The sequence below is a fragment of the Hemitrygon akajei genome, chromosome 10 (genome assembly GCF_048418815.1).
Source record: "Hemitrygon akajei chromosome 10, sHemAka1.3, whole genome shotgun sequence".
NCBI lineage: Eukaryota > Metazoa > Chordata > Chondrichthyes > Myliobatiformes > Dasyatidae > Hemitrygon > Hemitrygon akajei.
Window position 1 is genome coordinate 38,403,482 of NC_133133.1, and position 27,315 is coordinate 38,430,796.

Genomic DNA, 27,315 nt, shown 5'->3' on the forward strand with positions numbered 1-27,315 from the left:
CTTCCGCTATAAGAAGATCTCGGTGGAAAGAAAAATGAAACTGGTATTTAGCAATCTTGCAATTACATACGATTAAATTTGCCCTGGTGCATTGCAATAAATGGAATACTGAAATTGGAAACCAAGCTGTGCAGCTGCGATGCACCTTTCTTGTGGGATTATCTACTAAAGTGTAATTAAACATTATTGCAAATCATACCTACATTCCATCCTTGGCACTCTTGCAGAACCATTCTTGTGGGGATTTAAAACAATTAAATTTGCAATGCAGCTTAGAAAAGCAACTGAAGTGGCAGTCTATTTATAGAGATTGCTGTTAAGTCAATGATCAGAATTCCAAGAAGCAAATCCAGATCAGTAAAAACTGATGAAATTCAGAGAAATTTTCTTCAATGCATCACAGAAAATTCAGAACCTAGCATGTGCCAGCCAAGAAAACAATTTCTGTTTGCAACTCTGAAAAGCTAGTGATATTTGTTTTGATCTGTTAGACTTCCCTCTGATTATTTTCTTGTGTCTGTGTTGCAAATCATTTCAATAAACAAGCCTTCATTCTTCCATGAATAGAGGAAGTCTTTACCTGTTAGACATTCAGTTCATTTTTGCAAATACATGGGGCTGAATAGAGGTCTTTGTCAGTGTATTTGGTTTAATGAACATTTTATGTCCTTCCACAAATTTCTTGACTTTACAAAACAATATAATAAGTGTTCTAGTAGCATGTGAATTAAGATATAAACTAACATTAGTTTTAATAACATTAAGTATATAAATAAAAAATAATATACAGATCTGGATATTTAACCATTGAGTGCCAAAATTAATAAGCTGCCAACTATTATTTGCTAAATCACAGCATAAGATCATGAGAGGTATGATCACTTACCAGTACTTGTCTTAGTGTTTCCCTTATTCTCTCGCTGATGCTGGTAAATTTTGGGATTTTAACTATAAGCGAAGGTTTACCACATCCACAAAACAGCCTTAAAAGCTATTTCATTTCAGCAGTTCTCTTCTGGAATTTTTGTCACAAAGTGTTTTGTAAAGCCAGTAAGGAGCAATTTTCATCCACAGACACTTATTATATATATGATATAGGAGATGTATAATGTATTAATGATGTCATAATTGACCATTGAACTCAGTTCTATATAACACAGAAACAGGCCTTCAAGCACACATAGGTACGCTAATCCCATTTCCCTCTCCCATTCTTGATCAATTCCTTTTCCCACCCCATCTAATTCTACTGCCACTCATGTACATAAGGGGTAATTTACACTTAGCAATCAACCTACCATGTGGGAGGATACTGGATCCCTTTGGGAAATATGCAATCTCCACACAAGAAGGACAGGATTAAAGCCAGATTTCTGGAGCTGTGAAACAGCAGCACTAAGAACTGCACCACTTCCATGTCCAAAATTTCATGTTTCATTTTCTCTTTGCCTTCAGAACTGTTATTGGAGAAAGGCTTAGCCGACAGTGAGACTGATTTTCATGGCTCCCTTATCCACATGCAGCAACACACAACTAGGGAGAAAAGCCAGAGATCAATAATGTTCATTTTGTTGGACCCAGGGGTAGGCTATTGCTTGAAACATCAGAATATTCAAACAACTTCATAATAAAGCACCCTGCAATGTATTCCTCGGGTCTTTATATGAATGCAACATTATTTGAACATCATACCAATTTAATGGAAGTTCACTGTTAGTGCGGGTCAGTTGTGAACTAAAATCAGTTGTCATAAAATATGGAACTTTTTTCCTTTTGCTGTCATTCCAAATCGTAATCTGCTTTTCCAATCATTGCGCTGAATTCAGTGGAAATAGCTTTACCAAAAAAGATATTGGATTGCAAGGCCTGTTAATTGTGCTACATTTTTGTTAATGACGTCAATGGAAATGCAGTTCACATTATCATAAGGCAAAGCATTTGAGGATTACTACTTGTACATACCCTATATGGGTGGCAAGGTGGAGATACGTCTGTAGCAAAGGGAGGTGTAAGGTGCTTCTTTCCTTTACTAGCCTGCAGGTCAAAGTGTAGCACCTGCTTAGCTCCCCGATCAGGGTCGCATGAATCCATGGGAGCAGGTGCTGGAAGGTCATATGAACAGCTGGTGCACATCACAAGTCCTGGTTATGTGACCACTGACACCAGACAGACAATTTCTGAACAGCATTGATAATGGCTGGGGTCACCCAGCCAAGACACCTCCCAGAAGAAGGCAATGGCAAACCACTTATGTAGAAAAATTTGCAAAGAACAATCATGGTCATGAGACCATGATTGACTACGTCATACGACACGACACATAATGATGATACCCTATTTATTGATAAAGTATGTACACGAAGGCATGTACCACTAAGGTCAAGTACAGCTTCTATAAGATTACTGAACGTTTCCGATAAGATGGACACAGCCTCACATCTACTTCTTTGTGACCTTGTTGTCTACCTGCACTGCATATTCTCTGTACTATAGCACGACATTCTCCACTCTGTTATTGTTTTACCGTGTACTGTGTAATGAATTGATCTGTGTGGTGGGCAGTATGCAAGACAAGTTTTCCACTATACCTCAGTACAGCATGTGACAATAATAAAGTAATTTAACAATTTTATCACCATAGATGCAGTATTAATGAAAATGTATCACTAATGGCAAAATAATAGCTGAGTTTACAGGTACAGAGTTCTATTCATACATTGATAGCTTCTCAGCTCAAGAAAACACAGGACAGAAAAATAACTTCCACTATTGTCAGTGATACCCACATTACATGAATAAGTGGAAGTTTCTCTATGACATGACAGTTCCAATAATTACATCATATTTATGTCTGCAACTTTAAATTACACCAGACTCCTGCTTTGTTATCTAGTATTTCCTACAAGAAAGAAGGGGGAGTTTTAGTGGTAGCTTGGTGAGTCATTTTCAGAACCTGTTAGCAGATGTGAGGTGTATGGGAAAAGGAGACAAGTGATTGTGAGATAAGCAAAATGAACCAGTTTAGCAATTTTGATAGATTATTGATATGAATTAATAGATTGTGCAGTAGAAACAAGTAACTGGAGGCAACATAGAGATCAGCCACAATCTAAAGGTTGAATAAATTAGCAGTTGAATAGCTATTCCCATTCCTATGTTCTTAGCGGAAGCAGCTAAGAAAATGTAAAATAAGCTGCTCTGAATGCAGGAAAGCAAAAGGAAGTTGAAACTAGGTGATTTGTGAGCAGAACATTGTCTTATTAAACTTTTTCCTTCATAGCTAGCATAATACTGAATAGAATCTTTTAAACAGATCCATTTTAAACTGATCCATTCAAATATGATGCGCAATCAGTTTGGAGAATGTGTTGTTTACTGATTGGGAAAAGCAGCTTCCTCCCTCCTGACGAAGGGTTTCGGCCCAAAACGTCAACAGCTCTTCTCCCTATAGATGCTGCCTGGCCTGCTGTGTTCCACCAGCATTTTGTGTGAGTTGTTTGAATTTCCAGCATCTGCAGATTTCCTTGTGTTTCCTCCCTCTTACCAGTCTTTTCCAGGCATCCTTTGAAGCAATGCCACTTTGTATGTGGCTGACAAGATTTTTTAGCCATTGTTAATGATTGCAACTATAATGTACCTCACTTTAATAGATTTGGCTGTCTTTAGGGGGAGACATCTGTGCGTAATTATTTTTCCTCAATAGAACACATAAACTTGCTACCTCTCTTTAACTTTACCTACCAACCTCTTTATTGTAACTTGTAATTTTTTTGCTTTGCACTGTATTGCTGCAGTATATGACATATGTCAGTGATAATAAATCTGATTTTGTTTCAGTGTATCATATACTGATGAACAGTAGCAGAAACAAAATTTAACTGTTAGTTATTGCAAGTTCTTCAACAATGAATGGGATCATTAGCTGTGCTACAGTTGTTAGCCATTTCTGTGTTTCTTTTCTGAAGGCCCAAGTTAACTTTCAAGATTAAGAATCGTAAGTTGCTATCCTTTTACTGTCTGGAGCAGCCTTTCTCAACCTTTTTACCCTGGAGGAACCCTTGAAATAGTTTTCAGGACTTAGTAAACTTCTGCATAAAAATTATTGCATCTAGAGCTTACAGTACATTGAAGTGATCAGTACATTGTAGACATAATAATCCAAAAATGATTGTCACTGCTCTTTTGAGTAGAGAATGAACTTTCAGCCAACCTTTCTTGGGGGAGAAAAACAGTTAAGCTTAGTTTATCTGTCTTGAAATTCATCTTTCTTTTCCTTACATAAAATTTTAAAAACTGATAATGCAAACATAATAAATTTCTCAATTCTGGGTCCAACTTGAGATAAGCTCACATGGATTTCAGCTCCAAATGAAATGAGAAGATTTCTATCCTTGCTCTTGATACTTGTTAAACAAGAAAATGCTTGTTCACGTATGTAAGAAGTTGAAAACTGCAGAAAAATTTTCATTGCTTTCCAATGAATGGCAGAATACTCTTTCAAAGAAATCCAGATCTTGCTAGGGGCAGTTCAATAAATCTCATCTTGAATGAGTGCAGGTTACAAAGTTCTTCCTCTTCTCTCAAAGTCAAGTTCTCAGGCTGAGCAGAAATTCAGAGAAGGGCCCCTCACCCAGCCATACACTGTGTTGAAAGAGATGAAAAATCCTGTTCAGTTTTGTTCTACAGTTTTTCCAGTTGGTTTTCAGTAAGACTCTAAACTTTCTGATCTCCTTCCTCACTCTCGAGTATTTCCAAAGATTCAGTTTCCTCTTAAATCCAAAAAATATTGTCACTTGAAGTCAAAACATTTTCTTCAGGGCCTTGCAGAGACTTGTTCACCTGGTTCATATGATGAAAAATGTCTGATAAGTAGGCTAGTTTCTGCAGTCATTCTTCATCTTCAAAACACTTAACAAAATCTGGCCTACTATTTTCTTGAAAGTACTCCTGCAATTCATCTTTCAGCCCAAACACCCTATTTAGAACTCTTCCTCTGCTAAGCCACTGGATTTCTGTAAGTAGCAGGAGAATGGTGTGCTCTCTGTCCAGGTTTTCAGTTTTTTAAACATTCTCAAGTGAACTGGTCTTAAAGCTACTAAATAACTTGCTTCCTGAGGTTTTTTTTTACTGACTCTGATTTTATTTTTAAAAACTTTAATCTGTTTATTTTGAGGTTCCAATAGTAGTTTAAAATAATCAGCACTTTTACGTGTTGTATGGCTGTGATTTGTAGTTAAGTGTGTTTTCAGTTTCACTGGAGCCATTGCTGCATTTGTAAGTTGTTGCCACAGACTAGGCTCAATGGAATAGGACACCTTGGATCACCAGTCCATATAAAACCCATTGATAAGTAGCTTTCATTATAAAGACGGACTTTCTTGTGTGTCCGTTCTTGCACTAGTGCAGTGAAATGACTAAGAAAATTGTAATTCTTCATCATTAACCTTATCAGAATTGTCCGTAGGCCTAGGCCTGGAATCATCCTTTTCCATCTCACACCTACTCTTCACAAATCGCTACACTGAACCTTCATTAAAATGAAAATTTCCCTTAATTTTCTACTATATTGGTAGTTTGTATGCTCCCATAAGTCAGTTGGCAGCATGCCAGTGTAAGTTGGGGGAGATAATTCAGGAAGCAGAAGCTGATGTCACAGCCCAAGTTGGGCGAGTCCACTCAATGCTTGGAAAACACACTTCACGCTCCTCAACAACCTACCATCTTCCCCTCTGTGCAATATAGCGCTCACCAATTATCAACCTACATCCTGCTCTCTGTGCAGTATAGCACTCACCAACTATCAAAAGCCTCCCCTATCTTACGTCAAAAACTGAGAATGGACTCAACCAAATAAACATGGTTCTACTGCACAGTGCCATACTGAACTGAGAGACCTCTAACAAAACTGTTCAGTTACTGCACACCATTGCAAGTGTAAGCATTGAGCAAAGTTCAAAAAAACAATGTTTATTTTTAATCATGAACTCTCGCGGAACCCCAGTTGAGAAACCCTGGTCTGGAGTTTCTCACATTGCTGACCGCTGCTACTTCATTTAAGATGAGGCAAGAGAAGATTTATTTTTGAGAACATTCTTGATGACTAGCAATGATATTCAGAAAGAAAAATGTAATATAATTTTAAATGTTGTGTAGCTTAATAATTAAAATCTACTGGTGAAATGCTACTCAAGCCATAAATAACTAAAACCTCAACAATCAATTGATAGTTATTTTGTTGGAGCTAGTGTTTAGAAATATTCAAAAATTATGTTAAATGAAGAATGATAAGTGTAACCTTCATTATTTGTACTTTTACAATCCCCTCTAATGTTGATTGAATAAGGTCTTTCGCAATTCCACAGCAGATTATAGCTTCAAAACAGGTCATTCATCGTGCTATTTCCACCTGACTCTTTGCTACAGTAATTCTAAAATGATTCAAATGTCACTCTTGCTTTAAAATTATCTGATGAATTTTCCTCTGAACTTTTGTGAAGAGTTTCCTCTTTAGTCATTAGCATTCAATGTGTGTGATAGTATCAATTATCTCACATACATTAGATCTATTAAAACTTGGAACCAAATGTATGGAGGTGGATACAACTAGTGACTGATGCTCTGGCATTTAGTGCTCAGAGCCAAGGATAAATATCAAGTCAATTGGGTCTTTAATCATCTCTGCAGGAAAGCATTCCGTGTTTAACTAAGAAGGATTGTTTTAAAAATCTCTTAACTTTTAAATAAATAAGTTTTCATATAATGGTTCCTCAATGGCAACTCCACAACAGAAAATAATTGGAACTGAATTTGTTATAGAAATATGAATGAAAATAATACTCCTTGTTAACTATGCAGAATTCAGATCGAAATCACAAGTGAGTGCAGATATGCGGTTAAATGTGAAGATCTGGAAGTTGCTTTCTGGGATGGGTAGTAGCTCAAAAAGTATCACACACAAAATGATAGATAGATAGATAGATAGATAGATACTTTATTCATCCCCATGGGGAAATTCAACTTTTTTCCAATGTCCCATACACTTGTTGTAGCAAAACTAATTACATACAATACTTAACTCAGTAAAAAATATGATATGCATCTAAGACGCAGGTAGTTTGAGTTGCACCATATCACAAAGTCCTGTATCAGTTTCCTATACTCCTCTTCCTGTCCATTCCTGACACACCCCACTATGGCCGTGTCATCAGCGAACTTCTGCACATGGCACATGGAGGAACTTGGCAGGCCAGGCAGCATTTATGGAAAAATGTACAGTTGACGTTTCGGGCCGAAACCCTTCGGCAGGACTGGAGAAAAAAGGCTGCAGAGTAGATTTGAAAGGTGGCGGGGGGTGGGGGGGGGGAGTGAGAGAGAAACGCCAAGTGATAGGTGACACTTGGAGGGGGAGGGATGAAGCAAAGAGCTAGGAAGTTGATTGGTGAAGGGGACAGAAGGCCATGGAAGAAAGAAAAAAAGGGGGGAGGAGCACCGGAGGGAAGTGATGGGCAGGCAAGGAGATAAGGTGAGAGAGGGAAAGGGGGATGGGAAATGGAGAAGGGGTGGGGGGGGAGGCATGACTGGAAGTTTGAGAAATTGATGTTCATGTCATCAGGTTGGAGGCTACCCAAATGGAATATAAGATGTTGTTCCTCTGACGTAAGTGTGACTTTATCTTGACAGTGGACAAGGCCATGGATGGACATGTCGGATGGGAATGGGAAGTAGAATTAAAATGGGTGGCTACTGGGAGATCCTGCTTATTCTGTTGTATTCCCTTGCCCACCCATCACCTCCCTCTTGTGTTCCTTACCCCCCACCCCCCCACCTTTTCTTTTTTCCATGGCCTTTCGTCTCACCAATCAACTTTCTAATTCTTTGCTTCATCCCTCCTCCTCCACGTTTCACCTGTTGCCTGGTGTTTCTCTCTCCCCTCCCCCCACCTTTCAAAGCTATTCCTCAGCCTTTTTCTCCAGTCCTGCTTAAGGGTTTCAGCCCGAAACGTCGACTGTACTTTTTTCCCATAGATGCTGCCTGGCCTGCTGAGTTCCTCCAGCATTTTGTGTGATGTTGTTCGGATTTCCAGCATCTGTGGATTTTCTCTTGTTTATGAGCTCAACAAGTATGCTGTCCCTGTGCTGTAGAAAATAGCACTAAAGTCACAAGTGAAAGTCAAACCTTGACACTCTAAGTACTTCCTTTAAAGTGGTTATATGTTAATTGCTAACAATCAACCTCTTGGGCACCAACAATGAATCATTATGTTAAAATGTTGATTCTTGCTCAATCCTTAAAATTTTAATGGATGTTGGAGATTTATTTTCATTTAGTGCTCAAAGCCAAAGACTATTTTCAACTTGTTTTGTTCAACTAAGGTTTTTGTGGCAAAGCATCATGACTTCAATTTTATTTTACTTTTTTCCCTTAATATTTTCTCTCAATCATTTTTTCTTTACCTTTTTTGTTTTGTTGATTCATTGTGTCTTGCAATGCTTGTTTCAAACTCTGCATTGGTTAATCCTGAGTTCATGAAATGAACAGATCACAGAAATAAATTCTAGAAAATGTTTGCTACTTCTGAAGGCACCTTTTGCAGTCCATTGACCAGAAACTCACCTGGCCCAGCTACATGAATACTGCATCCACAACAGAAGGTCAGAAGGTGAGCATCCTATAGTGAATGACTTGCCTTCTAGCACCCCAAGCCCTTTCCATCATCTAGAGTAGTGGTCACCAACCTTTTGAAGCCCAAGATCCCCTACCTCAGCCTTAGTGAAAGGCAAGATCGACCCCAGATCGATTAGTTACACGCATGCGCACCGGGGCAGAAAAGACCGGAAGTAAAACCCTGCAACCCGGAAGTAGAAATACTGTATAAACACCAGGGGTACCCACCTTTTATTTGCACTGCAGACTGGTTTAATATTGACAATATTCTTGCGGACCGGCCAATGGGGGGGGGGGGGGGTGTTAAACTCGGCTGGAATACAACGATACTCGAAGCAAGTTCCTTAGGTCCAGTCTATTCCGCAATTTAATTTTCGCGGCTCTCGGCACTTAGCTTCTGTCCTGCTTGCTCACATTTTTTCTGCTCAAAAAACTCAACGGGTTTGTCTTTAAGTGCAGAGTGCTTGGACTCAGGGTGCCAAAGCAGTTCTGAGGGCTTCATTGCCTCATTAGACAGCCTCCGGGCCCGAACTCCAGCCTCCCGCCCGCCCGCCCGCCACCAACCACCTTGGCCAGGTGCGTCTGGTCATGGATGGGGTGAGAAGAAGGTCAGGGCTGGAGGTCCCCATACCGGGGCCGTGGCGGTCGCAGTCCAGAGAGAGCGACCGAGCGAGGAGTACAACACGACGCGTGCCTGCCCCTCCTTGTAGGTAGGTAGGATCTATCAGCCGACAAAAGTTTGTCTCGAGGGATGACTTTCAGTGGAACGCAGCAAGGTAGCTGCTCTGCTACTTATGAAACCCTGAGCCTGAATTAGGTTGTCTGCGAATGTTTTAGCACTGAGTTCCCCACGAACATTTAGTGTGCTAAACAGGTTTAGGGGCAGCGCCCATCTATCCACGCTCCAGGCCAGTAGCAATGGCATTTCCCGCCGGCTGCACGAGGCGGGCAGTGATCCCTGGCGCGAGGGTGTCACTGCGTAAGGTGACTGATGACCTCGCGTGGGTTCAAGTTCAACAGTGGGCATGACAGGGAATGAGGAAAAGTGCAGCTGACTCATATCGTTTCCTCATGGCCTGGTGGTTGGGGACCACTGAAGTACACTGTGTAGTGCGGGGGAGCTACACACATGCGCACTGGGCAGAAAGAATAGAACTGAAACCCCGCAACCCGGAAACAATCTCTTAGCACTATTTTTGTATTTATTTTTCATTTTTTTCGGGATCTACTGGGGAAGTCTCAAAAATCGACCAGTCGATCGCGATCGATGAGTTGGCGACCACTAGTCTAGAGTGTGATTAAAATACTCTCCACTTGCCCCAATAACTCACAAGAATCTAACCACCATCTAGAACCAAGTAGCCCATTTAATCAGCATCCTATCAACCATGCTAAATAATCATTCCCTTCATTACAGCTGTGAAGTAGAAACACAGAAAACCAACAGCACAGTACAGTCCCTTTGGTCCGCAAAGCTGTGCCGAACATGTCCTTACCTTAGAACTACCTAGGCTTACCCATAGCTTTCTATTTATCTGAGCTCCATGTACATGTCCAGGAGTCTCTTAAAAGATTCTATCGTATCCGCCTCCACCATCGTTGCCGGCAGCCCATTCCACACACTCACCACTCTGCGTAAAAAAACTTATATCTCCTCTGTACCTACTTCCAAGCACCCTAAAACGGTGCCCTCTCATGCTAGCCTTTTCAGCCCTGGGAAAAAGATTCTGACTATCCACACGATCAATGCCTTTCGTCATCTTATAAAACCTCTATCAGGTCACTTCTCTTCCTCCGTCACTCCAAGGAAAAAAGGCCGAAGTAGTTGTAATGTGTGCCATGTGCAAAATGAACTACAGTTGCTCACCTAGGCTATTCTGACAGTAACTTATAGGCCCATAACCTCTGCCACCATGAAGGACACGGGAAGATCACAATTTGGGCCAGCGGGTTAAGAATCAGAGGGGTAAGGATTGATTGATAGGGTGATAGTTGACGGATAGAAAGGGTAGTCAAGGAGGCTCTTATTACCAATGTGTGCAGTTGTGTGGGGTCAGCAGTTAATGGGGGGATTGGTGCAGTTATAAATGGTGGAGGAAGTTAATATCAGGTGTGACAACCGATAAGAAAGATTAGGGCTAGGGATTAGATGAGTAGCAATTGTGGTACAGGGTGAATAGTTAAAAGTGGATGGTTCTGGTTTAGGGATGGAGGGAATAGTACTTGTGAGAATTTCAATGGTGGGTATGAAGATGAGAAATGTGCCAAAGGAATGTTCAGATGTGTAACAGAGGCCTCATGACATTGCAGCTGGCTTCTGTAGGAGTGGTCATTGGATGATGAGGGTCATCCATATATCAATGAAAATTGTTGGGATGGTGTTGGGGTGTGTCACTGAACTCTTGTGCATGCTTGTGTGTCTCCATTCTTTAATACATCAGCATTACTATAGAACAAAGACAGACTTTACAATCCACATGGAAAGATCCCATTATCAATTATGTTTTAGTTTTATTGAAATGGAGTTGTATAGATCCCTCAGAAGTACTGCTTCATCATTTTATTTCTAGAAAGTAATTGTTTTCCTTGTACACACGATCACTGATGCCTCAGAGGGACTAGTACACATTTTCCAATTTTCACTAACACCAACTTGATGGCCATGTCTCATGGAAATTAAGGGAAATCTGAAGAACAATAAATACTGTTTATTCCCAACAATGGGTATGTACTGGTTAAATTTCTATCAATTTGTCAAAGACTTCTCCAATTTTAAAATGCTCCATTAGCTCTGCTTTCAGTTTTTCCTGTTCCAGTGGAAAATTCTCAAAGTACTTTTCACAATTATTGTTTCAGTGACCTTGCTTCATTTTGTTCACCCTCTCCAACTTTAAAATCTTTGTTACAATGGTGTTCTGTGATTGCTTTAAAACGGGCATAATTATTGCTCTTAATGCACAAGATATCTCCACAAAGTTTCTAGTTAAATATGTGAAGGTCACTTATATGAAGCCTCAGTATGTGATGCCAGCTCCTGATGTGTAAACAGTTAAATTTACACCTTAGTTCTATGAGTGTTTAGCATGTCAGCTGGATTTACAGTGAGGCTGAAAATATCGATTAAAGGAAACAAAGGATAGAAGGATAGGAAAGAATAAGTAAAAAGACAACCGAGGCATGGGCAGAATTGTACAAAAGTAGTGAATTGTGTTGTAACCTACACATCATTTCTCTAATGCTTTTGGGCTGATCTGGAATAGAGACGCTAGCTCATTGTGCCAACTGATATCTTTTTGTGCTGTAGGCTCTATGTAACACCAATTATCTTCCATCTTGTATAAGCTGATCTGACATTCCATGAATAATTGTTCTTGGAACCTGTCCTCTGCTTTGTTTGCCCATACTCTTTCTTGTGTCAAGGATCTTGCTGTAGAAATAGGAAAGAACAGGTTAAAACAAAGCAAGATCAAAATTTAGTGTTCTGCCTTACTGTATGTGCAATTTTTCATTTTTAAGTTGTTGTATCTTTACCATAATGAAAATGTTGGAATCTATGCTATTTTTAAAATTTTTTATTGAGTTATGGTTCTCTTTATCACTTAATTCTTTTTCTTGAAATGAAGATGTTTGAAGAATTATGACTTATCCTCATAGACATAGAAATATTACTAAGTGAAAAATTTCAAATACCGTAGCGATGTGCTACACACAGCGCTGAAATAATGACACGCAGTCGGTAAGCCGTTTTGAGACTAATTTATTCAAACTTCGTGGCGCTGGCATTTAATCCCTAGCTCCCACCCTCTCCGGGTGGAAATGACGTCAGAGGTGCATTACCAAAGTCTCCCCCTGTGCGCTGGCTATTTGTGAGCCGGTTCGCCTGTGCAGAAAGTGGGTTGGCACATAACCCCCCCCCCCAGAACCGGCGATACACCCCCCAATGTCCACAGTCTGCATCAGCCTCTGTTTGGGAGGTCTGCCTCTGCGCTGCGGTGCCTGAACCTCGACTGGCTGCGCCAAGTCCACATGGGCTGGTTTGAGTCGGTCCACCGTGAAAACCTCCTCTTTCCCCCCAATGTCCAGAACGTACGTGGACCTGTTGTTGTCGATCACCTTGAACGGCCCCTCGTACGGTCGCTGTAGTGATGCCCGGTGTCCGCCCCTTCATACAAACACAAACTTACAGTTCTGCAGGTCTTTGGGTACATGGGTCGGGGTTCGTCTGTGCTGTGAAGTTGGTACGGGGGCCAGGTTGCCGAGCCTTTCGCGTAGCCTGTCCAGGACTGCTGTGGGTTCTTCCTCTTGCCCCCTTGGGGCTGGTATGAACTCTCCTGGGACGGCCAGGGGTGCGCCGTACACCAACTCGGCCAACGAGGCATGCAGATCCTCTTTGGGCGCTGTGCGAATTCCAAGCAGGACCCAGGGAAGCTCATCCACCCAGTTAAGCCCTCTCAGGTGGACCATGAGAGCTGACTTCAAGTGACAGTGGAAGCGTTCCACCAGTCCGTTCGACTGTGGGTGTTAGGCAGTTGTGTGGTGTAGCTGCATTCCCAACAGGCTGGCCACAGCCGACCACAGGCTGGAGGTGAACTGGGCGCCTCTGTCGGAGGTAATGTGGGCCGGTACCCCGAAGCGTGCTACCCAGGTTGCAATCAGTGCTCGGGCGCAGGAATCGGCAGATGTGTCGGTGAGCGGGACCACCCCTGGCCACCTCGTGAAATGGTCTACCATAGTTAGGAGGTACCGTGCTCCTCGGGACACTGGTAGGGGGCCCACGATATCCACATGAATGTGGTCGAACCTCCGGTGGGTGGGTTCGAACTGCGGGGCTTTAGTGTGTCGCTGCACCTTGGCTGTTTGGCACTGCGCGCACGTTCTGGCCCATTCACTGACCTGCTTGCGAAGTCCATGCCACGTGAACTTGCTGGAGACCAGCCAGATGGTTGTCTTGATAGATGGGTGCGCCAAACCGTGTATGGAGTCGAAAACTTGCCGCCTCCAGGCTGCCGGGACGATGGGGCGAGGTTGGCCGGTAGCCACGTCGCACAGGAGGGTCCTCTCACCTGGGCCTACGAGAAAGTCCTGAAGCTGCAAACCCGAGACTGTGGTCCTGTAGCTGGGCATCTCGTCATCTGCCTGCTGCGCCTCCGCCGGTGCTGCATAGTCCACCCCCAGGGACAGGGCCTGGACAGCTGGTCTGGAGAGTGCGTCCGCCACGACGTTGTCCTTTCCTGAGACATGCTGGATGTCCGTTGTGTACTCCAAGATGTAGGACAGATGTCGCTGCTGATGAGCCAACCAGGGATTGGACACCTTCGTGAACGCAAAGGTCAACGGTTTGTGGTCCATGAACGTGGTGAACAGCCTGCCGTCTAAGAAGTACCTGAGATGTGGGATTACTAGATACAGTGCCAACAGCTCCCGGTTGAAAGCACTCTACTTGAGTTCCGGTGGTCATAGGTACTTGCTGAAGAATGCCAGGGGTTGCCAGCGCCTCTCGATGAGCTGCTCCAGCACCCCACCGACTGTTGTGTCGGATGCGTCCACCGTGAGGGCGGTCGGAACGTCCGTTCTGGGGTGCACCAGCATCGCGGCATCTGCCAAGGCTTCCTTGGCTTTAACGAAAGCGGCCTCGGCCTCCTCGTCCCAAGTAATGTCCTTGCCTTTACCCGACATCAGGGTGTACAAAGGGTGCATGATATGGGCTGCTGAGGGGAGGAAATGGTGGTAGAAGTTCACCATACCAACGAACCCCTGCAGGCCTTTGACCATGTTGGGTCGGGCAAAGTGGTGGATCGCGTCTACCTTGGTGGGCAGAGGTGTTGCCCCGTCTTTGGTAATCCTGTGGCCCAGGAAGTTGATGGTATTGAGACTGAACTGGCATTTGGCTGGGTTGATCGTGAGGCCGAAATCACTCAGGTGGGAGTAGAGCTGGCGGAGGTGGGACAGATGCTCCTGGCGACTACTGCTGGCTATAAGGATGTCGTCTAAATAGATGAATGCAAAGTCCAGGTCGCGTCCCACCGCATCCATTAGCTGCTGGAACGTCTGTGCAGCATTCTTCAGGCCGAACGGCATTCGGAGGAACTCGAACAGGCTGAACAGGGTGATGAGTGCTATTTTGGGGATGTCTTCAGGGTGCACCGGGATTTCATGGTATCCCCGGACGAGGTCTACTTTGGAAAAGATTCTTGCCCCGTGCAGGTTTGCTGCAAAGTCCTGTATGTGTGGCACGGGGTAGCGGTCTGGAGTTGTAGCCTCGTTCAGTCTGCGGTAGTCGCCGCATGGTCTCCAACCCCCGGCTGCTTTGGGCACCATGTGCAGGGGAGAGGCCCATGGGCTGTCGGACCTCCGTACGATCCCCAATTCCTCCATCCTCTTGAACTCCTCCTTCGCCAGGCGGAGCTTTTCCGGGGGGGGAGCCTTCGTGCGCGGGTGTGGAGGGGTGGTCCCTTGGTTGGGATGTGGTGCTGAACCCCGTGTCTGGGCATGGCTGCCATGAACTGCGGTGCTAGAATCGATGGAAAGTCCGCCAGGATTCTGGTGAATTCGTTGTCCAACAGCGTGATGGCGTCCAGGTGTGGGGCCGGCAACTTGGCTTCACCCAGGGAGAACGTCTGGAAAGTCTCGGCATGTACCAGTCTTTTCCCTTGCAAGTCGACCAGCAGGCTGTGAGCTCGCAAGAAGTCCGCCCCCAGGAGTGGTTGGGCCACCGCGGCCAGTGTGAAGTCCCACGTGAACCGGCTGGCGCCGAACTGAAACTGCACTGTGCGGCTGCCGTAGGTCCGTATCGTGCTGCCGTTTGCTGCCCTCAGGGTGGGTCCTGGCTTCCTGTTGCGGGTGTTGTACCCCTTTGGGGGCAAGACTCTGATTTCCGCTCTGGTGTCGACCGAGAAGCGGCGTCCCGACTGTTTGTCCCAGACGTACAAGAGGCTGTCCTGGTGGCCAGCTGGCATAGTCATTAGCTGCAGCTGGCCCTGGCCCTTGCAGGGTGGGTGACAATGGCGGGCTTTTGTGCCCCACCGCTGGTGGTAGAAACACCACTGTTCACTGGCCTCCCCACTCCTGCCTCTGTGTTGTGTGTGCCCCCCTGCCGGGCCTGGTCTGGTCCGCTGTTGGGCACGTGGCCTGGTAATCTGATCGACGGACGCCACGCTCTCCCTCTTGGCTTTCCACAGCACGTCTGCCCGGGCCGCCACCTTCCGGGGGTTGCTGAAATCTGCGTCGGCCAGCAGCAGATGTATGTCCTCGGGCAGTTGCTCTAGGAACACTTGCTCGGACATGAGGCAGAGCTTGTGTCCGTCAGCCAGGGCCAGCATCTCGTTCATTAATGCTGACAGCAGCCTGTCTCCCAAACCGTCCAGGTGAAGCAGGCGGGCACCCCGCTCAAGCTGTGAGAAGCCAAAGGTCCCAATGAGCAGCGCTTTGAATGCTTCATATTTGCCTTCTTCGGGGGGTGACTGTATGAAATCCGCAACCTGGGCGGTCGTCTCCTGGTCAAGGGCGCTCACCATGTGATAGTAACGCGTGGAATCAGAAGATATCTGCCGAATCTGGAACTGGGCTTCTGCTTGGCTAAACCACACGCGTGGTCGCAGCGTCCAGAAAGTCGGCAGTTTTAGTAAAACTGCATGAACAGATGAAGAGTCGGTCCTCATTGGTCCAAATCCCGTTTGGACCGTCGGGGTCACCAATGTAGCGATGTGCTATACACAGCGCTGAAATAACGACACGCAGTTGGTAAGTTGTTTCGAGACTAGTTTCTTCAAACTTCGCGGCACTGGCATTTAATCCCTAGTGCCTGCCCTCTCCGGGCGGAAATGACATCAGAGGTGCATTACCAAAGTCTCCCCCCGCACGCTGGCTATTTGTGAGCCGGTTCGCCTGCGCAGAAAGTGGGTTGCCACAATGCTTACTTTTGTGTTTAATAATTATATTAAAAATTGGACCAATATATTAACTAAAGTTTCAACCCATTTAAGTTAACTGGGGTATTACATACATGATAACTTAAACACGTTGTAACTTCTTCTCAACAAGAGTACATGAGCTGAGATGGATCAGAGATGCTGAATCCCACGATACCTCCCAAGGGCCTCTCAAGATGGTGCTGTCAAGACACTATTGACTATTCCATTAAATATATTTTTCCTGGACTACAGTCACTAATCCACAGCCTATAATTGCCCTTTGCAAGTTGTGCTTTTGATTCGTTTGTACGACCTGGCGTTTTTGCGGTATCCTGAAGGATTTGGCGAATTGGTCTTTTGAGAATGCAGGTACGGTCGTGGTGGCCATTGCTGGAGCGGACTCCAGGCTGGATTGATGTGGCATGGCCTGAGAGCAGAAAACTAACTGACGTTTGACTGATTAAAACGCTGAGCCTGATTAAAACATTAAAAGAATTGAGACCGAGGGCGAAGGAGAAATCAGTGTTCAGCTCACTACTCTGTGAGGCTTTACTCACCTCAGAGCTGAACTAACTACAGCACTCACCTCGGCATTGAACTGGCTCTGTTACTGTGGACTCACTTTCAAGGACTCTGCAGATCAGGTTCTGTGTTATTTGTTTATTTATTGTTTGTATGACTTGTTCTTTTTGCACATTGGATGTGTGACCATCTTTGCTTTGTGGGTTTTTTTGTGAATTCGATTATGTTTCTTTGTTTAGCGGCTGCCGGCAAGAAGACGAATTTCAGGCGTACGCACTTTGATCATAAATGTGCTTTGAGCTTTGGCTTGTTGGGCCATCTGATTTGTTTTTAGGCCCATTAGTTTCACCTTAACAGCATGATTTTCATAGCATATTTAATAGATTATAAGGCTTGATGTATATATTCAGTTTCTCCTTCCACCTGTGATTTCCACATGTCATTCTCATATGATTTAACAATTAAAACATATGCAAAGGAGCACCATTGAGATAAAAGGTAATCAGCCAAGATTTTATATTCTAATTGTATCTAGCTACATTTACATCACTCCCACTTCAATGCCTCTTGCATCAGATTCCTCCTCCTTCAGTGCTTTGCCTCCTCCCTGTCATCTCCTAACTCGCATTACTCCTTGTCCCCCTCCCACCCTCTCACCTGAATTCACTTGTCTGCCAGCATGCACTCCTTCCCCTTCCCCTTCCCCTACCCTTTTGTTCTGACTTCTGCTCTCTTCCGAAGGTCTCAGCTTGAAACATTGACTGTTCATTTCTTTCCGTAAATGCTGCCTGTCCTGTTGGGTTCCTTCAGCATTTTGTGTGCGTTGATCCAGATTTCCACCATCTGCATTCTGTCTTGTGTCTCCATTCTGCATTTCGTTAGTTCTTGTACTACCTCAGTGTGTTAACGTGAAATGATCTGTATGGATGGCATGCAAAACAAAGTTTTTCACTATACCTTGGTACACGTGACAATGATAAACCAATTTAGCAGATTTACAAGTTTATCTATTGAGACCTACTGGTAGGTGAATGCATATGTGGACAGTTGGCTAGCAATACCTCTGGTGGTTGAATAGTTTACTGACTGCCCTTGCACACTGAACTGTACTTGTTTGTATAGTTAGAAGTTCAGTGGTGCTTGTGAAACAGTGAATCAGTAAAGAAGAAAGTGGTAGAAGATCTTGCCTATTTACTTAATTGCCTATTATGTTGATCATAGATTGTTCAGACGAATGTGCACCAACCCTCCAGATGTGCTGCTTGCTTGAAAGAGATCAGTAAACTGGCAGAACGCAATTTTTTCCGTGTCAAGCAGATACAATTGGAAGAAGCTTCTCTACAGGAGAAAATAGAAGAACATATTTATACCAAGGTACACAGCTTTATATTTTGTTTGCTTTTTTGCATATTCTCATCAATTTCTGTCTTTTAAGAACAGTTTTCTTTCTTCTATCATTAGAAGTGGTGACACTGAGCTATACAAATCAGAAAATCCCAGGTTTGATTCATGAGAAAAGAAGAACAGGAGTACGCCACTCAGCCCCACCATTTATTATGAACATACCTGATCTATGCTGGCCACAACTCCGCTTTAGAGCCAGTTCCTCATGACCCTTAGTTCTTAGATCGTTTAAATATTTATCTGTCTCTACCTTAAGTATATCTAATAATCTGGCCTCCATATCTCTTGAAGGCAGAAAATTCCCAACATTGGCCATCCATTGAGCGAAGAAGTTTCAAAATGCCTGTTCTAAATGACTAGCCCTTTTACCTTATTGCCAGTTATCCTTGTTTGTGACTTTCCCACTAGTGAAAACATCCCAATATCAATCCTGTCAAGCTCCCTTAGGATCTTATATCCTTAAATAAGGTCACTCATCATTCTTCTAACCTCCAAAGAATACTGATTCAAACTGTCTAGCCTCTCTAAACAGGACAACCCTCTCATCCAGGAATTAGCCTGGTTAAACTCCTATGGAATGTTTCCAATGCTACCATATTTATCCCTTTTTGGTCAGAGTACCAAAACTGTGCACAATATTCTAGATGTGACCTCACTAGCATACTGCACAAACGTTACAAATCATCTCTATTCTTAAACTCCAACCCCTTTGCCATAAAGGCTTATATTCCCTTTACCTTATGAACTACTTGTTGGAACTACCCACTGATGTTCTGTGATTTAGATCTAGATTTTGTCCTTTCCCACAGAGCCTGATTAATGCAGTTCTAACAACTCTGAATAAAATCATTGGCACCCAGTCCAAAGCTGCCCATTTGATTTGCATCCCATCCAGTATCTTCATTCTCTATATCACTGGCTGTAATCTGTTCACCCAGCACATATATTTCAGTTACTTTGCAAGGTTAATCCAATAATACCTCACAAATCTACAAGTTTTGCCAACGAAAAGTGTAGGAGCACCAGATTTCAGAAATACTTGTATCTCCATCTTCCCCTCCAAGTTACTCACTGGTACCAGACAAATAAGCTCTTCCTCATTGTCAACATGATAAAGGAGACGGTTATTAACTGCAGGAGAACTCACACCACTCATATCCCCCTTTACATCGGCAGCACAGCAGTGGAGACTGCAAGCCGTTTCAAACTCTTGGGAGTGCACATCCCACATAATCTCCCATGGTTCCAGAACTCATTTTACACAATCAGGAAAGCTCACCAACGCCTTTGCTTTCTGAGGAGGCTGACATCAGTGATCATGTTCTTCGATAGATGTGTAGAGAAAAGCATCCTAACAAGCTGCATCACCGCACGTCATGCAAACTGCACGGTATCAGACAGGGAGGCTGTACAATGGGTAGTCTAAACAGCTCAATGCATCACCTGCACCAGCCTACAAGTTAATCAAGAACAGGTATACAGAAAGGCACCAGAAAAGCACTGGTAACAACCTGAAGAATCTCATTGACCTTGCTGATGGAATGTCTGTCCCACTCCCATCAGAGAGGATGCTTTGTAGCATCCACACCGGAACTATCAGTCTCAAAAACACTTACTTTCCCCCAAGCAGTAAGGCTAATCAACATCTCCACCCACTTAACCATCCCTCCACCCTACCACCACTAATTTATTATTTCCTGTCAGAGTGCCCTTGTATGTACGATATTTCTGTGCCTAGTGTTAATTTATGAATATACAATCAGTCTCTATATATAAGCTATCTTATGTATTTATATTTATTGTGTTTTTTTATTATTGTCTTCTTTATCTTATCGTGTTTCTTCTTGTGGCTGCATCAGATTTGGAGTAACAATTATTTTGTTCTCCTTTACATTTGTGTTCTGGAAATGACATTAAACAATTTTGAAACTTGAATCCTGATGTGGAAGTATATTGCCACCTCTTTATCATCACTGGTTTTAAATAACGGTAGTCTCTTGCCCTGAACATTCTGAAAGTACCTTTATCGGAAGTACTGCAGTAGTTCAGGAATGTGGATTGCTACCACTTTCTCAAGGGCAGTTAGGAATGGGGAATGAATTCTGAATTGTCAGTAATACCCATCTCCTATTTACAAAAAATATATAAAATGAGTGACCAGGAAAGGATAGCAAAAGTCATTCATCCTTGATTCATTCATCATCACAATTTCAGTGGAAAGTAAAGAAATATTGGACTCTTCAATCCATTCTAGTTTATCCATTCCAAACAGTCCTGACATTGGACAAATGTCTACAAATAATTGGTTCTTATGGAATTCAAAGGTTTTCTCACTCACTGCTTCATGGATTGATTACACTTTACTTTAAAGTTTCAGAACACAAATCAAAAATTTGTTTTTCGCTAATTTGAATCCTATCCCTAATCAGTTGCACATTTTATATTCCTTAACCAACTCTGAAATTACCTTTGAAATGTCACCTTTCCATTTTGCAAAGCCAAAGTCTTACCTCTTAACATAGACATCTCAAACTAAGGAGCAGTTCTGTTTCTCTGTACTACTATCTGAACTGAGTGATTCAATTTCCTCTGAAGTATTCTGAATTGGATGCAGCAGTCAAGGTACAAATTCCTCTGGCTTATGTTCTATGGTTTGAGCTGCATATTTTATCATTTGCTAGTTTAATGGTCTGTTTTGGATTTAATTATTTAGCACTGAAAATTCTTGGGCCTTTCCAAAGTCATCCTCTATTATTTCAAAGGCAAAAGTGACCACCTGGATTGTTTACATTGTCTATGCTAAATCACTGACTATTTAGACTGTCCAATTCATTTTGTAACTTCTGATTCACACCTTTTCACATTCTTCTGCAGCAAAATCTTACTCGAGTGACGTGTATACGACTAACTGAATTTCTTTTGGTTGTAGCAAACTCAGTTGTTTGAAGTGGTTATATGGACTTGAAGCAGCCCAAATGCTGTGAGCTGATGTATCACATTTTCTGTTATTTCGTTCTCCTTGGTATCCATGTCATGTTCCTTCCCTTACAAAATGTGGTTCACAGTTTCTAGAAACTGCTGGAATTTCAAAAGTGAATGATGATTCACACCATATATGAAGGGAGATCTGCTTCAACACTCCCGATTTGTTATTTCAGAAAAATGTGATGCCCACCTCTAACCATCCATCCCCCTTACACAGCCCCAATCCCCAACGGCTAGCTAGCAATAGCCTACCAGAAACAAAAATATTTTTCTTATTTTGATGAAACAGAAAACTCTTGATTTCTCAGTTGATTTTAAGTTTTGTTTTTGGTAAAAGCTGTACCTTATATTTTCAATGTTATTTGATATTCTATTTCCAGTATTTTCTTTCAGTGATTTTTTTCAGTGTTGGTTCAAGAGGGAATAGTTGAGGAAACCAAAGATATAAGGCTACGTTCTTCGGTTGCCTATCCAAAAATACCTCTGCAGAATCACCCTTGCCTCTGCATGCTCATAAATTAGTGTCTGTACTGTTTTTTAATTCCAACTGAATGGAGGCACAGAGAGTAAACCAAACTGGATCCCGCCTTCACCACAGCCAAGGGTTGATCAATAAGCATTGCATTGCAGGCAAAACCTGCAACAGATCAATATGAAACAATAGCAAATCATAGATTTGCTTCGGCCCGAAACGTCGTCACTACCTCCTCCCATAGATGCTGTCTGGCCTGCTGAGTTCTGCCAGCATTTTGTGTTTTTTATTTATTTCCAGCATCTGCAGATTCACTCGTGTTGCAAATCATAGATTCATTATTTTCCAGAACATGAAATTTCATCCCTTCAATAGTTGGTGATACTAAGTCACTATAGTTTTGTAGGGTTCTAAAGCTTAATGATAAGAGTGGTAAATTAAACTGATTTAGGCCTTCTGATGAATTCTATGCTCTAGTCTCATAAGCTGCATGAAGCCCAAACCTGTTGCTCCATTCGTCTTCCCATGAGAGAGAGTACTTGTTTTGATTCAATAATATGAAGAATTACTTATCTTTAAATTCTTGCCTTTGCAGCATTTGTAAGGAAAATCTGGTTGTTTTACTATATATGGTTAGCATACTGTATGTAAAGTAAATATCCCGAAAGAATATGCATTAAAGTTGGCTGATGGAGATTGCAAAATTGGTCTGTCAGTTTCATTTATATAATAATTGGTGCCAGCTGTGACTCCAGCGGCACATCCAGGGCAGAAAATGAATCCGGTAAAGGATGGCCATTATCAGTCAGTCACTTGCTTTGTTCTGCAGCAGGTAAAGGGAAACCTTCAGTGTTTTAGGGACTCTGGCATACTTTATATGTTTAAAACAGGTATGATGTGTATCTATCTCTGTGACAGACTAATATTTTAGATATACCTCTGTATCAGAATTTAAGGTTTGAGAGATTTTATCATTGTATCATGTGAACAAACTGCTGTTCTTATTAGGATTCTGGTTTTTGTCCAGGCCTGCCTAAGTTCAAAGGAAAGATGTAGCTGCAATGTCATAATATTTCCTTTTTTCATATAATTATACTGGCTGATCTGCATTACGTTTTCATCATTTGTAAGTTTTCCTTAATTTTGCTCTTTCATTTGTTTCTTTTGTAGGATGGAATTACATTGATTGGAGAAATACACAGCAGCCTTCCAAAGTATTCCGATGCTGCTTCTCTAGTCTGGAAGAGATTATTTGATAAAATAAATCTAAAATAATGATGTAATGATTGAACCTGTCAAAGCAAGAAGACCTTTGAAAATGGTCAAAGTATAATAAGAAATGGTTACTGAACCAAAGTCATCTTTTCCAAACACTTAAATAAAGGTTGTTGAACTAATCCTGCATCAGACAACAACATCACTTGCCACATAGTCTAGATGGTGAAAGCAGGACATATTTATAAATGTTAGAAGGGCAGCATTTCCATGCCGGGTCAGTGCTGTGTTTGTTAATTTTGGCTAGTACAATAATTAAGCAATAAAAATGCTCTCAATGGGATATAAAATGGCAAAGAACTATGAGGATTTTGCTCATGCTTGTATCAAGAGAACTCTGTGCAGCTTAGATGAAGAAAACAGTAGCTGTGATATCTCTTCGATAGGGTTTAAAAATCTGAGAGGGAAACAGCAGAGAAGTCATATTTATAAGCAAGTGATGAAATTGAATTTCAGTTCCTTCATTAGAAATTGTATTTCATTAGAATGTTTTATCTTCTACTTCACACTATTTATACTTCAAAGCATCTCACAACAACATCTCACAGCATATTATTGCATATGCTCTCACTGCTTCAAGTTCACATTGCCAATTTATTTTTCCTCCCACCCTGTGCTATTTCTCCATCTGTCCCTTCAGGTAGAAAGGTTTTGCAATGTCTATTTCATCTTTTTTATTTTTTTGGCATCCTGAAGATAACTTGCTTTAACTTGCTTCCACTCCAGTTCATTGCATTCTGAGGTGACTGTTGAAGTCATTACTGGAAGTATAACCTGTTCCATCAAAGGAGATGCCGTAAGGGTGGGAAGCAGGGTAGCTACTGAAGTGATGATCTCCTGCCCCCATTTGTATCGGGCTTGTAAGTGCTGTTGTGTATGGATTTAAGATATCCAAAGACATTCTAAATGCTTCTTCTCCTCTGTAAGCAGTCGTAGACTAAGGATTCTGAGGAGTCAATATGGATGTTGTGTTTTCTCAGGAGAATTTCCAAACATTCTTGAATCATTCATGTCCATTGATGATTTTGAGCAGAGCCTTTGTTTTGTGAATATGCTACAGCCCAACAGAGATGACTAAATGTAATTAGGATCGCAGTGTTAGAGTTGGCCTGAGAAGGACACCAGTGATAGTTTGTTTACTCTTCCAGTAGATCCAGAAGATTTTACTGGGACTTCCCTTGTTTTAAGGTGCCTGCTGTAGGCAATCTAAATCTCATGAAACATATAGGAGATCAGGGATTATTGGAAGCCAGTGGAAGAAGAGATTTGTGCTAGGTTTGAGACCTTAATCTTCAAGCAATATTTTACTCAGTTGGTTAAATTTCCATTGGTATGTGCCCTTGCTGAGAGGTTACTCTTGACATGATGCATTTGGGAGGTCAAGTGCAAGTGAATCATTAATGAGAGATCTTGGGGTGCAAGTGTAGTTTTTCTGAAAGTGAGAACACATGTAGGTAGGGTGGTGAAGAAGGTGTTTGGCATGCTTGCCTTCATTGGTTGAGGAAGTGAGTATGAGTGAAAGTCCTGCTGCAACTGTATAAAAACTATTAGGCTAAAATTAGCATATTGTACGCAGTTCTGATCACCATTACACCAATGAATTCACTGGTATATTGCCTGGATTAAAATTTCAGAGTCTGAAAGGTAATCTGATAGAAGTATATAAAATTATGTGAGGTTAATAATTATATTATTTTCTCAGTGTGGAAATACCAAATTCTAAAAGGCATAGTTTTAAGGTGAGAGGAAACATTTAAAGGAGAGTTGTGAGACACTTTTTTTAAAATACAGGACATGATATATAGGAGGAGCTGGCAGAAATACAACAATGCTTTCAAGGGGCATTAGATGGACACATGAACAGGCAAGGAATAGAGGGATATGGATCATGTGCAGGCAGATAGGATTGGTGTAGATTGGCATTGTGGTCGATGCAGGTGTAGTGGGCTGAGGGGGCCTGTTCCTGCGATGTAGTGTTCTATGTTTTCTGTGAGAAGTGGTTCACATTTTTCCTGAATCCTTATTGTTGGAGTGCAAGTTAATAAGAAACCTTTGTCTTGAAGATATTAAAAGATAGGCCCATCCTCTTGTATTCTTCAGCAGATGAGTCAAGAATTTGTAGTTTGCTTTCCAAATGCATTTGCTTTTTTTAAATTGTAGCTTGAATGCTGAGATTACACTGACCTTTGTTCTGGACTATCAGAGCCACACTTCTTCATATTTTCATATTCTTCCTGTAAGTTAGCTCCAATCTAGTAGGAAAATGGGTGGAAGTGAGGACCAGCATTACACTGTGCTTTTGTTTAGAATAATGTGGATACCTGTGTGAAAAGGCCAACAAGGTGGAAACTAATGAGTGTTACACTATAAGTAAAGAGCTGGTATTTGGAAAAGTTCTTGGACAGGCTTAGAGGGAAATTGGCTAAATGCAGACAAACAGGACGAGCTCAGATGGGAATCTTGGTCTACATGGACCAGTTGGGTCACAGGACCTGTTTTTGTGCTGCATGACACTGACTCTATAAATGTCCCTTAGTTCTAAAAGTGACCAAATTTTCCTTGAACTAGTAGAAAAGACTCAGAAAATTATATTTGAGGAAGGAACTTAACTGAGCTTAGTATTTCTCTATGAGAAACTAAAGGACAAGGGTATAGGGACTGAAACAGTCCAAAGAAATTCAATTGGCATTGGTCCCAGGAAGGTTAATTAAATTGCTAGTATTTTTCTGGAAATGGGGTCAAGAGAGCAGAAGATGAGTCTCATGGACAAGGTGAAATCAGTGAGGGTAAGACAGAAGAGGGTTAGGGTCTCTAATATCTCCTCTGCTGGATGCAGCTACTGGATACCGAGGCCAGCAAATTAACAGGGCAGCAGTTGGAATGTTATACCTACTTCAAAATACATGATTTGCTGGCCAATGATGATCCTTTATCCTATATTTTAGATTTGAGCTAGCAACAATAGGCACATCAGGGCAATGGAAAGATACCACCAATGCTATTTCTGCAAATTCCTCCAAATTCACTGTCTTCTCCTGGGCCAGCACCCCAGTGGAGGTTCTATTTATGCTGAGCAAGAATTGATGTTTGCACACCAGTTTGCACTCTATTCTGGCTCTGTCACACAAAGTGATGACCCTGTAGACAGGAGAAGATTCAAGGATGTGCTCAAAGTTTCCTAAAAGAAGTACACGGACTTATGGGAATCTCGAGCTTATGACCTTTCCAAATGGAGTAAGAGCATGGACAATGGTATTAAGAACATGAAACCCATGCTCAAACAATGGAACAAACAGAACACCCCTCAAGCTCTCCACATGCCTACTTGTTCACCTGTCCTATCTGGAGAAGAGTCTGCAGTTCCCACATTAGAAGGTTGGCGTCATTCAATGTCTGCAGTGAGATGCTGAAGATGTTCTATAGGTCAGTTGTTGAGAGCGCCCTCTTCTTTGTGGTGGCGTGTTGGGGAGGAAGCATTAAGAAGAAGGACGCCTCACGTCTTAATAAGCTGATAAGGAAGGCGGGCTCTGTCGTGGGCAAAGTACTGGAGAGTTTAACATCGGTAGCTGAGCGAAGGGCGCTGAGTAGGCTACGGTCAATTATGGAAAACCCTGAACATCCTCTACATAGCACCATCCAGAGACAGAGAAGCAGTTTCAGCGACAGGTTACTGTCGATGCAATGCTCCTCAGACAGGATGAAGAGGTCAATACTCCCCAATGCCATTAGGCTTTACAATTCAACTGCCAGGACTTAAGAACTTTTTTAAAGCTATTATTAATGCTTTTTGAGTTAGTGATTTAGATGCATATCATATTATTACTGAGTTAAGTATTGTATGTAATGAGTTTTTGCTACAACAAGTGTATGGGACATTGGAAAAAATGTTGAATTTCCCCATGGGGATGAATAAAGTATCTATCTATCTATCTATCTATCTATCTATTAACTTCGTCGGTCCCCTCAGAGCAAACAAAATGGCGTGGAAGCAAATAATCTTCATTCTAGAACTTAAGATGCAAAATTAATGTTTTTATGGGCTAGGGTAATGACAATGTGTCTTAAGATCTGAAGAAATAATTA

The 27,315-nt window shown here is 42.3% G+C and overlaps 1 protein-coding gene across 1 annotated transcript in view; it reads left to right on the plus strand.

Annotated features, from left to right (window-relative positions):
* Positions 1-23,354, plus strand: part of LOC140734289 (uncharacterized protein C8orf48-like) — a 121,746-nt gene extending 98,392 nt beyond the window's left edge. The window contains exons 6-7 of the mRNA XM_073058052.1: positions 18,318-18,470; positions 23,128-23,354. Coding sequence (XP_072914153.1) covers positions 18,318-18,470; positions 23,128-23,232 — 258 coding nt within the window. The 3' untranslated portion in view covers positions 23,233-23,354. The remainder of the gene's footprint in view (positions 1-18,317; positions 18,471-23,127) is intronic.
* Positions 23,355-27,315: the final 3,961 nt, after the last annotated feature.